General features: G+C 52.9%; 1 protein-coding gene across 3 annotated transcripts in view; it reads left to right on the forward strand.

Moving 5' to 3' along the window:
• The first annotated feature begins 1,628 nt into the window (after positions 1–1,628).
• The window catches only part of Pde4a (phosphodiesterase 4A), a 40,107-nt gene continuing 27,649 nt past the window's right edge, over positions 1,629–14,086 (forward strand). For 2 of the 3 annotated variants that reach the window (XM_051155985.1, XM_051155981.1), the window contains exon 1: positions 13,061–13,257. In XM_051155985.1, coding sequence (XP_051011942.1) covers positions 13,061–13,257 — 197 coding nt within the window. Of the gene's footprint in view, positions 2,144–13,060; positions 13,258–14,086 lie in introns of those variants that run through there. The other variant, XM_051155980.1, reaches the window with a different exon arrangement.

Here is a 14,086-nt window from a genome sequence, read left to right on the forward strand (position 1 = left end):
ACGCCCCAGCCCAGCAGCAACCAGAGCTCACTCAGCCAGGGCCCGGAGGAGGGATGGGGACGCTCTCGGATCCCCGCTCGCTCTTTGCTCGTTCGCTCTGCACGGCGCTTAGGGAGGCGGGAGCGTGAGTCACGGCGACTCCGGATTTAGGTGCCGGAAGGGGGGTTCTGATGGCGGGGGACGCGAGGAAGAGGCTCCGCTTGTTTACTCGCCTGAAAATGACAGGGGTGGAGTGCGTCCTCCAAGACTCTCCTGTCACAGCTACTCCTCCCATCTGCCTCAGTTTACCTTTCGAGGAAGACCGTTAAGTCTTTAATAATTAAAAGAAGAGGGGGCGACGATATGCTCAGTGGATACAGGCGTTCGCCGCCAAGCTCGACTATTTGAGTTCGACTCCCGGTGCTCACCAGATGTTTGGAGAGGATTGACTTCTGCGGATTGTCCTCTGACCTCTCCTCTCCAAGGCATCTAAGTGGTATTGGCAAAGACTGAGGGTGCACAGCTGGACTAAACCTTGCTGCGGGAGTATGTAGCACTTGGGTGATAAGGTAGCGGGACACGCGTGCCCATACACATACACACGAAAATAGTAATTTTTTTTTTTTTTTTGAAAAATAAGAGCCGGGAGTGTGGCACACACGCCTTTAATTCCAGCACTCGGGAGGCAAAGGCAGGCGGATCATAATGAGTTCGAGGTCATCCTGGTCTACAAAACGAGTCCAGGACAGCCAGGGCTACATAGAGAAACCCTGTCTTGAAAAACTAAAAAGAAAAACAAGAGGGAGCCATACCTATACATCAGCTACAGGGGGATCCAAAGGATACAACACACACACACACCTCAAAAGGTGTCCAGGCAGACCACACAAACACCAGCACACGCCCTCGCGAGTAACAACAGTCAAACAACAGAGGGAAGAATCGCGTGCACAACTCGCACCAGCATCCTCCCATCATAAGCACAATATAGCGCCGAGCGCGTGGGAAGGTGTGCGCAGTCCAGAGGCACTGGAACAGACCCCACGGGGCGCTCCGCCCTCCCGACGGGTTGCACACGTGCACGCGCGTCCTTACACCCCCGACAGCAGCAGCAGGAGCAACCACCACGTGCGCGCACACACTTCCAGGAGACATCGAAAACACAGACAACCCTTGGAAGGGGGCCATGTGCGCTCAGGTCCCGCCAGGCGGTGGGGGAGCCACACGCAGTCATGGCCCCGCGTGCAATACTGCTAGCTTGTAGACACCGCGTCTTGGTAGCACGAGGACCACTCCTCGAAAAGGGGTCTGGGAGAAAGGGTGACTGGGGTTCTAAAGGCGAGGAAACGACAGCCCCTGACTCCGCCCCAACCTTGATGGATGCAGCTGAGTGACACCCCGCCAACCAGTCGGATGTCTCCGTCCTGATGCCATTAACCCTTTAACTCTTCGGTCCCTGTGCGTGCCTGATGCTCCAAAGGGCTCTTGGAGATAGGCGCTCCACGGCATCCCCTCCCCAGCGGGATTGGGCTGTGCGTGGGTGTGGAGGGCCGCCACCCTCCTCTCCTTGGAGGAGGAGGGGGTGGCGCTGTGACAGCCGCCGGGCGGGCGGGGGGCAGGCAGGGGCGGGTCGGGGCGGGGAGTCGCGCCTGGCGCCGGGTTCTGAGAGCGCAGCGGGCTCCAAGCGCCGGGAAGATTCCGGCGCTGCCGCCGTCCGCTCTCTCCGCCCTTGGGCGCCATGGCCCCTCTGAGGCCAAGAGCTCCCGTGGGTCTCCAAGCGTCTCGGCCGTGGCGCCTCTGAGCTCGGACAGGCCAGGGGACGCTTTGCCCCGGGCGCCCCGCGAGGAAGAGCGTGAGCCATGGAGCCACCGGCCGCCCCCTCGGAGAGGAGCCTGTCTCTCTCTCTGCCCGGGCCCCGGGAGGGCCAGGCCACTCTGAAGCCGCCCCCCCAGCACCTGTGGCGGCAGCCAAGGACCCCGATCCGGATCCAGCAGCGCGGCTACTCGGACAGTGCCGAACGCTCAGAGCCGGAGCGCTCGCCGCACCGGCCCATGGAGCGCGCCGACGCCGTGGACACTGGCGACCGGCCAGGCCTGCGGACTACCCGCATGTCCTGGCCCTCGTCCTTTCACGGCACCAGTACCGGCGGAGGCAGCAGTAGGCGGTGAGACTCCCCCGGCTCTTGGAGCGCACAAGCGCGCGAGGGGCGCCACAAGCAAAGCTGACCAAAGGGGGCGCTGTGGAGCGAGTGGGGGGTCAGCGTGACCCGCGTGGGTGGAGAGAGGGGGCGCCACTGCACCAGAAGCTCTTTTACTTATTCTGATTTCGGGGTGAAGTTGGGGGGTTCTGGTGGTGGGATTTCTGGTGCTTTAGGACTTAGCCAGTAATGGTACGGAGCAGCTGCTGGAGAGGGGGGGTCCCACTTGAGGAGACTTATTGAGGGCTGGGGTCATTGTGGAGTACCTTAGGGGGCATTCGGTAAGTGGTGCCTGAAGAACCAAGATGCTTCCGGTGGGGTAGCACTCAAGGTTCTTCTAGGCGGTGGAGAATTGGATCAGGGAAGCCCTACAGTAGCTGGTGTTAGGAATCCAGGGGATCTTCTGGGGCACACTGTCCAGGCCTGTATTGTGACTTATAACGAGCCCGCATCCAGACAGTTAAAGCTCTATGGCACCCCGAGGTGCCCCATAGAACTGTGCCAAGGGCTTATGAGGTCCCATCAAAGAGGATTTCCACCACCTTTATGAGGTGACAGATGGAGGTATACAGAGTAGTTGGGGTCACTGGCGTGGTGGTCTCAGGGAAGGATCTTCAGCTGTTTGTGACTGGCTTGGACTGCCTGGACTCGGCTACGAAAGACAGTGATTGTGACAGAGTGGCACTGTGCTTCTGGGCTGCTGTCACTGTCCAGGGTGACTGTGTCCGTGTCTGTCACGGAGAGCTGAAACGGCATGGATGTACTGCACTCACCAGAAAGTGGTTGTGACGTGGTGACTGTCATGGCCATCTCTGGCGAAGTGTCTGTGGTGGTGACAGATTGACTGTGTCCCCGTGACACTTGGTTAATGTGGCTTAGTGACTATTTACTTCCGGGACAGCAAATATGTGATGTATACCTACTTTCCCTGAGACCTTATGAGACAATATGACCACCTTGTTTTTGAACTTGCAGCAGCCTTGCTTTGGCTTCCTGGGTGCTGGGACGACAGGTGTGGCCACTCCACCTGGCACAGTTATGCTGTCACTGTGTCCGGTGACAGTTCTAACAGGATGTTGGCTGATAAGCCATGCAGCATCTGCCCCCAGGTACCCTAATTACAAGTGTCTCCTTGACATAGACAGTCCCAGTGATTGCAGCCATTATAAATGGTGCCCCAGGCTCTGGCTGTGAGTTCACCAGGTCCCTGGGTGACTGACAGCTCACACTCGCCCACAATTGCCGAGTCCTTTGGAGCATCTGTAAGATGTTACGTCTGGGCTTCTCATGCCTAGAGTCCCCAAACAAGGCCCTTTTAGACTATGACTACAGTCTTCCTAGATCTCTCTGGGACCCCTCCAAGGACTCCCTTTAATAATCTCAAACCCAGCTGCAAGTGCCAGGCTCCTGAGATTTTTCAGAGGGAACTAGGAGAAGGAAGCTGTAAAACAAAACAAAACAAAACAAAACAAAAAAACCAATGCTCACATCAACAGGAAACGCCAAGCCGGGGACTGGGGAGCCTCTGTGATGGCACAGGGGGGTGGAGCGCCAGAAATCAGGCCCTGTTTCCCTTTTAAGGCCCTAGGGACTTCCTGGCCCCCTGTTGTCTGATGAACAGTGGCTGAGTGGTAATAATTATAATTCTTGTACCCTTTGCTTTAATGGCTCACTCTGGAGCTTCAGGCCTGGGACATATTCTGCTTATCTTTATTTACCCTTCCCCTCTACCTCCTTACTCCCCCACTCCCCTTGCCAGTAGCCTGTGAGGGATTCCTACTGCACTGCCGATCAAAGATGTCAAAAATCCCTTGCTCCTCCCTCAAACTCAAGACAAGCAGCTCCAAGTTTTTGGTTCAGGTCTCCGAACCAGTTAGGCACTACCCCGGAGGCAATCAGTTTGAGAGTTCTGAGCTCCCTGGTGTGTGAAGGATTTTTACAGAGATTGTTGCCCGTGGTCCCCTGCACTTAGAGGAAAACAAAGGAGGCCGCAGTGAAATCGGCCTGTCCTGCAGTGAGAAATCAAAAACAGGAATCTCAAGGGCCCATCCCTACACCAGCTTGGGTTTCGGTTTCCCTGCGGGAGTTTGTGGCCAGCGGAGGCTGCAGCTGGGGCAGTTGAGTAGCTTGTGGACTGAGAGACGGGAATTGGTGCACAGAAAGAGGAAGGGAACCAAGAACACACGCAGTGCAGTTGCTCCACACAGGGGATCCCGGGCATTCTCCACTGTGGAGCAGGCAGCTGGCGTAAAGAGGGGTGCAGGCACCCCGCTAGGCTGATAACCCCCAGAGGGGGAGGCGCTTTTCCTATTTGAAGTGGCCTCTGCACTCGGTCCTCAGATCTGGAGGGGGAGTGGGGTGCGCGAGACGGCGTTCCTGGCGCGGCCTATGGGGGCTGAGTCACAGCCTCGCTGCGATCTGTCAAAAGACAGATGGAAGGCAAGGAAAGGCAGAGGCGAGGGGAGAGAGGGGGCACTGAGTTGGCCTCTTACCACTCATTGGACCGTCTTTCACTCCCTCCAGAAGAGCACTTTCTGGCTCCTCACAAGGGACGTATATACAAACAAGCAGGCTTGTGTCTCTCTCCTGGGTGATGTCTGTTTCCACTGTGGTCCTCTGCCCTTGTGGTCCCTGCTGCGCGCCCACAGGTCTGTCCGTGCCCTGGGAGCTAGGCTCTCGGAGCGCCCTCTGCTGGACAAAGAGAAACGTGCGGCCTTGACTCATTATTATTTCATGTTTATTGAATACCTGGGGGGAGCTGGGTGCCAGGCCGGCCAACCACAGGCTGGGAGAGAGCTGTTTCCCCTAATTCCACGTGCCTTAGGCCACTGCAGCGCGAACAGCCACTTGTTGGATATTCGCGGAGGAACTTGAAAGAAAGGTTGGTTCAGGAATGGTTCCTAGCTCAGCCCTGACTCTGAGGCTTGGGTCCTAGCAAACCTCCTTGACACTAACCTCTGGGGTACAGCCTGCAATGTACTTAGATGTGTACTTTAAAAAAATGCACACCTTTAATCCCAACACTCGGGAGGCAGAGGCAGGAGGATCACTGTGAGTTCAAAGCCAGCCTGGTCTACAGAGTGAGTCCAGGACAGCCAGGGATACACACAGAGAAATCCTGTCTTCAAAAACAAAAATAAAAACAAACAAACAAAAAATTGGCCGGGCATGATGGCATATACCTTTAATCCCAGCACAGGAGGCAGAGGCAAGTGGATCTGTGAGTTTGAGGCCAGCTTGGTCTTCACAGTGAGTTCCAGGACTACATAGTAAGACCATGTCTCAAAAAAAAAAAAAAAAAAAAAAATCCAGACCAGATGTGGTGGCACACACCTTTAATCCCAGCACTCAGGAGACAGAGGCAGGCTGTGAGTTCGAGGCCAGCCTGGTCTACAAAGTGAGTGTAGGACAGCCAAGGCTTCACAGAGAAACCCTGTCTCGAAAAACAAACACAACCCCCCCAAATCCATTCATTCTTATTATGTTTATTATTTTTATTATTATTGTGTGTGGTCTGGGTGTGAACCTGGCACAGTACAAATGTGGAGCTTGAAGAACAGTGTGAAACAGTTGGTTCTTCCTTCCACCCTGATGTCTGTGGGTGACACTAGGTCCCTAAGCCCGCAAGCAAGTGGTTTTACCCACTGAGGCATCTTGCCAGACAAAGATTTATTTCATTTTACTTTATTATGTATGTGGGATGAGTGTATGTATGTGTGCCAGGCATGTGCAAGTACCTTCAAAAATCAGAAGAGGGTGTCAGATCCTCCCTCAAGAGAGGGGGAGTTGTGATCTGCCCAGTGTGGGTGTTAGGGACCAAGTCCTCTGCAAAACCAGCAAGTGTTCTTAGCCACCAAGCCCTGTGTCCTGCTGCCCAACACCTTACCTTTGGGATGGAACTCTTTCCTGAACCTCCTTTGATGTCTCCGCTGCTGGCCAGCTCCTGCGCAGGGATGCCTACAGACTTGTGTATCTGTGCAAATGGCAGTCATAGGACAACTTCAGCTTTGGTTCTTCAAAAGCCATCTACTCCTTTTTGTTTGTTTGTTTGTTTGTTTGTTTGTTTGCATCTCTGTGTGTAGACCAGGCTGGCCTCAAATGTGTACAGGCTCCCCAGCCTTGGTGTTTGTGCTTTTTATGTGCATGGTGCTGTAGAGGCCAGAGGAGGACACTGGTCACCTGCGCCGTCCCTCTGGTTTCTTCCCTTGAGGCAGGATGAATCAATGAAGTGGAGCCTCCAGTTGTTGCTAGACTGGCTGGCTAGCGGACTTCCAGGTCCGCCTCTCATCAGCCCCGCACTAGGGTCACAGGCACACGTGATCATGCACATGTTGTTTCTGCAGACGTGTAAGGGGTTTAAACTGAGGTCCTCACGTTTGTACAGAGTGTTCTACTCCTGGAACCATCTCCTCATCCCCTACTGTCGTTGGCTTTTGTCTGGTTGGTCGCATTTGGTTTTTTGAGACAGAGTCTTTCTATATAGCCCTGGCTGTCCTGGAACTCGCTTTGTAGACCAGGCTAGCCTCGAACTCACAGGGATCCACCTGCCTCTGCCTCCCGAGTGCTGGGATTAAAGGCCTGGCTTTTCATTGCATATCTTTACCTTTGTTTTGTATTGCAGGAGGTGCAGGGGCCATCATGGCAAGCAGGTGGACATTAGAGGTCAGAGGTCACGCTTACAGGAGCTGATTCTCTCCTTCCAAGATGTGTTGTCCCGGGGATTGAATTCACCAAGTGCCTTTGCCTGCTGAGCCTCTTGGAAAAAAAAAAACAAACCACCCTTCCCCCACTTGCTTTGTGGCCTCAGCCTCCTCATCCACTAGGGCTGTCTGGCCTTGGCTAGTGGAGCACTTGCCCAGCATCCAAGAAGCCCCAGGTTCATCCCCACCTCCCATCCCAGCACTCTAGAGGTAGGTGAGGAAGGTCAGAATGTCATGGTGTCACTCTACATAGTGACGTGTGGTACAGGAAGCACAGAAGGATCCTGAGGTAGGGGCCTCTCTCTGGAGGTGGTATTTTAGCAGTATGGGTGTGTCTGGTGGCAGAACACACTAGTTAGGAGAAAGGCCAGTGCAGAGGTCCTGGGGCGGAGTAAGGAAGGGAAGTGAGGAGGCAGCTCTAGGTCCTGGTCAGGAGTGGCCTGAGACTTTCTTTTGCAGAGGCTTTCTAGGAATAGAAGAAAGTTGAGTGACAGCCACACCTATAATCCTAACACTCCGGAAGATGAGGCTGGAGGAATGCTGCAATATTTCAAATTTTACTTTATATGTATGGGTATTTTGTCTGCATGTGTGTCTGTGTACAGAGTTTATTCCTGGCGGCAGAAGAGGACACTGGATCTCCTGGAACTGGCTTTGTGTGTGATTTTTTTTTTTTTTTTTTTTGAGTGGGTTTCTCTGTGTAGCCTTGGCTGTCCCGGATTCGATTTGTAGACCAGGCTGGCCTTGAACTCAGAGAGATCCACCTGCCTCTGCCTCGATAATGTTGGGATTAAAGGCATCTGCTACCGTGCCTGGCTAAAGTAAAATTTTGTTCTTTTGTTTGTTATACTGAGATCGCTCAGTGTAATACCGAGGTCACCCAGATTGCGAGACCCCCAAAAAAGACCACCAGGACTCGATACCGATGCAAGGTTCAAGGACAATGGGCTTGTAAAGGGAAGCTGGGGTTGTGGGTCCCGGGAATGTTGACCCTGAGGCAGGTTGGGTGGAGGCTGGATCTTCAGGGAAGTTGTAGGTCCCAGGAATGTTGACCTTCAGGCAGGTTGGGTGGAGGCTGGGTCTGGAGGGGAAGTCTTTTCATCTCAGAGGAACCTTGGGAGCTAATTGCATGTAATCCCTCCGGTGGAGTTTCTGGGGACAGCTGGCAGGTGTCATTCCCAGAATGCAGGGAGATGGGTTACCTAGGGGACATTAATTGCAGAATATATATTATATATAGAATATGGCATTAATTTTGCCCTTACGTGGAAGGACAGTTTCTCTGTGTAGCCCTGGCTGTCTTCGAACCCTGTATACCTCACTGCCCTCAAACTCAGAGATCGGCCTATCTCTGCCTCTGCTGGAATTGAAAGTGTGCACCTCTACACCCAGCAATAAGAAGATTTTTTAAAAATTAAAATAGCGGGACATGGTGGTGCACATCTTTAATCCCAGCACTCAGGAGGCAGAGGTAGGTGGATCTCTGAGTTCAAGGTCAGCCTGGTCTACAGAGTGAGTTCCTGGATGGCCTATGCTACACAAAGAAACCCTGTCTTGAAAAACAAACAGATGAAAAACTAAACAAAAACCTACTACCAAGGATGGACATTCTATCTTTTTAATTAATTAATTTTATTATTTAAATAGCATTCTGCCCAGAAGAGGGCACCAGATCTCATTATAGATAGTTGTGAGATACCATGTGGTCATTGGGAATTGAACTCAGGACCTTTGGGAAGAGCAGCCAACGCTCTTAACCTCTGAGCCATCCCTCCAGCCTCCCAAGAGCATGCTAAAGAACACAATGCGCCGGGCGTGGTGACGCGCGCCTTTGATCCCAGCACTCAGGAGGCAGAGGCAGGCGGATTGCTGTGAGTTCGAGGCCAGCCTGGTCTACAAAGCGAGTCCAGGACAGCCAAGGCTACATAGAGAAACCCTGTCTCAAAAAAAAAAAAAAAAAAAAAAAAAAAAGAGAGGAAAAAAAAAAAAAAAGAACACAATGCAACTACACCTGGCTGCAGAGGGCCTTTAGTCAATTAGTGGTGGATGCCCTGTTATCCCTTTGTCCTCCATCTTTCCTTGGTCCTGGCAGTTCAACCTGGATCTTAGAGTGTCTTGGGAAGGAATTCTCACACCTGAGGTCTATCTTGATTTTCAGGGGGACTGTATCCAACGCTGTAGCCATTTTAGCTGTCATAACAAAATATACTACTTACGAGGACAGCCTCTCAGAATAAAGATCACTTAACCCCTAGCGTCAATAGGGCCAGTGGTGGAAAACCCCAAGTTTGCAGTAATATCACACCACATCTGTTGTGGAGGGCGGGGGAAACTGCCTCTTTCTAGGGATTTAAGTTCTTTTTTTTCTTTTACTTTTTTTTTTTTTTTTTTTTTTTTTGAGACAGGGTTTCTCTTGTAGTCCTGGCTGTCCTGGACTTGCTTTGTAGACTAGGCTGGCCTCGAACTCACAGAGATCCACCTGCCACCACACCCAGCTTTAAGTTCACTTTTATTTATTTTTCTGCTCTTGGATGAAACCCAGGACCTTACACATGCCAGACGCATGTGCTTTGCCACCGAGACACATTCCAAGGTTAGAATCACTGGGCATGCACTCCAGGACACCCACCCACCACTGCCCTGTATAACATTCTGGTTCCTTCTGTGGGCCAGCATGGTTTCTATAGGATCCATCACAATCCTCTGCGAGGCCAAAAAAAAAAAAACCTTGGGACCCAGATTCAGGTCCTCAGAAGCAGTATATGCTTTTAACAGCTGAACCATCTCTCCAAGCCCCCAAATAGTAAAATCTTTTAAAAACAGTAAAATAAATCAATAAATAAATAATTTTTAAAAAGGGGGCTGGAGAAGTGGCTCAGTGGTTAAGAGCACTGCCTGCTCTTCCAAAGGACCCGGGTTCAATTCCCAGTACCCACATGGCAACTCACAACTGTCTGTAACTCCAAGATCTGACACCCTCACACCAATATACATAGATTAAAGTTAAATAAAATATTTAAAAAATAAAGAAATAATCTTGGCTGTTGGCTCTTTGAAACAAGGTCTTATGTAGCCCCACTGGGCTAAAACTCGAAACATAGCAACAACACCTTGAATACCCTGCTCTGGCCAGTGCTGGCCTCCGAACTGTATACCAGCGTTGAGAGTGTTTTCAGGCTCTGCTTGCATGGATCTTAGAATTCGGAATGGTCAGCTACAGGGACAGCTGAACGCACTCTGCAGTGGTCACCACTTAATGGGGTAGTCGGGGGTTGTGGTGGCGCACGCCTGCCATCTCAGCAGGGGGGGCATGGTGGCACACACCTGTGATCCCAGCACTCGGGGAGGTGGGGGGGGGGGGGGGGCGGGGGCAGTCTCTGCCAGTTCAAGGCCAGCCTAGTCTACAAAGTGAGTCCAGGACAGCCAGGGCTACACAGAGAAACCCTCTCTGGAAAAACTAAAAACACAAAACAAAAGAAACCCACACTGCTTAGATTCTGACTCAGCCATTCACAGGTCATGTGACCTTGAGATAACCTTAGGCAGGCTGTCTTCCTGTCTTCCCTCAAAGCTCTTCCCTCCCCCTCCTTTTTTTGTTTTGTTTTGTTTTGGTTTTTGGTTTTTTTCGAGACAGTTTCTCTGTGTAGCCTTGGCTGTCCTGGACTCGCTTTGTAGACCAGGCTGGCCTCAATCCACCTGCCTCTGCCTTCCGAGTGCTGGGATTAAAGGCATGCACCACCACACCAGGTTTTTTTTTTTCTTTTCTTTTTTTTTAAGCTTATGTAGCTCTGATTGTAGCTGAACTTGCTTTGTAGACCAGGCTGGCCTCAGATCTGTGGCTCCATCTGCCTCTCCCTCCCCAGTGCTGGAATCAAAGGTGTGCACCACCATGCCTGGCTTTGTGAATGCTGTGTGTGTGTGTGTGTGTGTGTGTGTGTGTGTGCGTGCGCGCGCGCGCGCGCGCTGGTTACTGTGGAGGTGTGCACATCTGACAGCACTTTGTGGAAATCAGAGAATAATTTCTTGGAGTCCTTCAGTCCATCCTCGCCTTCGCCAGGCTTGGCGGCAAGCTCTTTTGTGTGGTTGGGACACTCCAGGAAGAGCTGGGTGCACAGGGAGTATTGAAAGGGGCCAGGTGCCCTATGACCATCACCACCAGTCACTGCCCTCACCCTCAGCTTGCACACTATGAAACAAAGTATTTTCTCCGATAACATCTGTAGCTGTTTAGTCCACACTACATCTGGACCTTGCTGGTCTTTTGGACCATGTAGTCCAGGCTGGCCTTGAACTCACTAAGTAGTCTAAGATCCTAATCCTTCTGCCTCCACCTCTGGAACAGCACTGGGTTGTGCTGGGATGGAACCCAGGGAGGGCTTTGTGTGGCCCAGCCACAGCCCCGAGTCGGGTATATTTATTGTACCTACTTTGCAGTTGGGCAAACTGAGGTTCTGGAAAGTGATTCGCCAAGTCCAGTGGATAAATTGATGGTAGAGCTAGGCTCAAGTTTAGCACATATGTCTCTGGGCCCCAAGGCAACAGTGCCAATAACTGTGGACAGAAACGTGTTTGACCAAGTGCTGTCCTCTGAGTCAATGCCCCTTTCTGATCTAGAGCAAGCTTCTTGCATGGTGAAGTATACATGCCTGTCATGTGAGCCCCCAAGAGGCCCAGGCAGGTACATTTTGCCTTTGAAGCCAGCGGGTGCTGCTGCTGGTGGACTTGGGGAGGCTGGGGTGGTTAAAGCAGAGGGCTGGCTGTAATTCAAGTCTTCCACTGTTTTCCTCATCACCAGAAGGGCTGTGTGTGGGCCCCACAGGGTCACAGTGGTTACCTCTTGGATCCTAGTTGGCCACCCTCTGTGTTCCCCTGGGCCTGCCTCTCAGTAGGGTGGGTTCTTGGGTTACCTCGTGAACTATGTGGGGGGGGGGGCTCAGACATGATGTGGGAGGGGCAGGACTTGATGGTGCCTTAGACTAGTGTAGAGGCTCTGGACTCTCTTCCCTCCTCCCCAAACCCCTCCCCTCCCCGCCTCTCTGGCTCAGCTGATAGAATACATGCTTAGTGTGTATGAGGCCTGGGTTCTATCCCCAGAACTAAATGGTTGGGCATGGTGTCTCATGCCAGTAATCCCAGCACTGGAGGAGGCGGAGGTGGGCATAGCAAGTCTAAGGGTCAGGCTACGCGCTGCATCAGGCTGCTAAGACAAGCAGACAACAGGAGTCTTAAGGGCTGCCTCGAGAGCGATAGGTGGCCCTCTGAGGCATCCCCGAGACTGTAAATGTATCAGATTATGACCTACACTCTGGGACTGGGGCCAGCGAGATGGCCCAATGGGTAAAGACAATGGCTGCCCAAGTCTGATGCCCCGAGTCCAAGCCTTGGGAGCCACATGTTGGAAGGAGACACTTCACTTCTGTTTTGACCTCCACATGTTCACTATGCCATGCCTGTCACAGTAATATATGACAGAACTCAAGAATTAAAAGTCTAGGACTGGCCCAAGGCCATGGATTAACCTACTTACAAGTGTGTTGTCGTTAGGGCCAGTCCACGATTTGGTAGCGGTCACCATAGTTTGCTCACGCATGAAGGAATCTGGAGACATTTCCCTCCTTATGCGAAGGGCTATAGGATTTTGGGGATCTCCATTGGCTTGTGGACATTGCCTTTGCCTGTTGTTGGGGGGTGGGGTGGGTCCTGGGGTGCTGGGGGTGTCTGTGCATGCTTTAGGAGCATTTTGGAAAATCTGAGCAAGCTGTTCATGGTGGCACACACCTTTAACCCCAGGATTTGCAAGGCAGAGGCAGGTAGATCTCTTGAGTGACAGACCACTCTGGTCTCATAGGGGGTTACCCCACCTCCCCGCGAAGAAACAAAAATCAACCCGAGAAGTTAAAGGACCCTCTTGGGGTCCCAGAACACCACCCAGATTTGTGGGTGCACGCTGAGATTCCTGCTGTACCCTGGTCTTGGGAAGTGGGATGACTCAGAAAGCAATTGCCCGTGCTGGGGTGAGGGGGTGAGGGGGTGAGGGAAGGGGGCAACTAGGGGTCCGTGGCTACCCCAAGCGGCTTGCCTTGGAGGAAGGCAGTTGGGCTTCCTGAGGTCTGAGGCGCCCGGCCGGGCTCCGCCCCGAGGGCGGCCCGAGCGCAGCCGGAAGGGCCGAGGCGGCGGGAGGCGCATGGCGCGGCGGGGCTGGAGCCGCATCCCCGAGCGGCGCGCGGCGGCCTTCCCGGAGGCGGCGGCGGAGGACGACGCGTTCCTTCCCGGGCCCCCCGCGGTTCCCGCGTTCTTCAGCATCACATCCCCGACGCCCCACAGACGCCTGCGGCTCTTCCGAAGCAGTCTGCAGGACTGGGGCCGCCAGGCATGGGCCGGGTGAGTGCGCGCCTTTTTGGCCGTGGGTTCGAGGCTCTTCTGCGCCCTCCAGCGTGGCTGTCTGCGGGGCTCGGGGAGGGGGCTGCGGCTTGCTTGCTGCAGCCTCCCTTTTCCTCTTCCGTTTGAGGTAGAGATAAAAATCGTACTGCCCTCCAAAGTTGCTGTGGAGAAATCTGACAGGGCATGTAGTAGGTGCTCAATAAACTCAGGGTCGCTTCTTTCTCCCGTTCTGTACCTACCTGAAGCTGTGGTTATGCCCTGGGGGACTTGAGGCCAGCTTGGCATCCAGTGTGACCCCCGGGACCCGTGTTCTTTTCTTTTTTTAAGGGCTGGAGAGATGGCTCAGAGGTTAAGAGTGCTTACTGTGGTTCAGTTCCCACTACCACATCATACATGGGGGCTCAACCACCAGTACCTCCAGTTACAGAGGACCAGAGCTCTGTACTCAGTGGCTCATTCACTAGTTGCACATACATGAGCATAAATACAAGTTCTTTTTTTTGGTTTTGTTTTGTTTTGTTTTGTTTCAGACAGGGTTTCTCTGTATAGCCTTGGCTGTCCTGGAACTCATTCTGTAGACCACGCTGGCCCAGAACTCAGATCTGCCTGCCTCTACCTCCTGAATGCTGGGATTAAAGGTGTTCACCGCCAAGTTGTTTGTTGTTTAAGTTTTGTGGTTTTTTATTTTCTTTTGAGACGCAGTCTCATGTGATGCAGGCTAGCCTCCCGCTCACTGTATAGCTGTATACCGAGCCCTGTGGCTTTGAGGTAAGGTCCCACTCTGTAGCACAGGCTAACCCAACCTGCATCAAGAGTGCTTGGGTTTCAG

This window comes from Acomys russatus, chromosome 14 (assembly GCF_903995435.1).
Source record: "Acomys russatus chromosome 14, mAcoRus1.1, whole genome shotgun sequence".
NCBI lineage: Eukaryota > Metazoa > Chordata > Mammalia > Rodentia > Muridae > Acomys > Acomys russatus.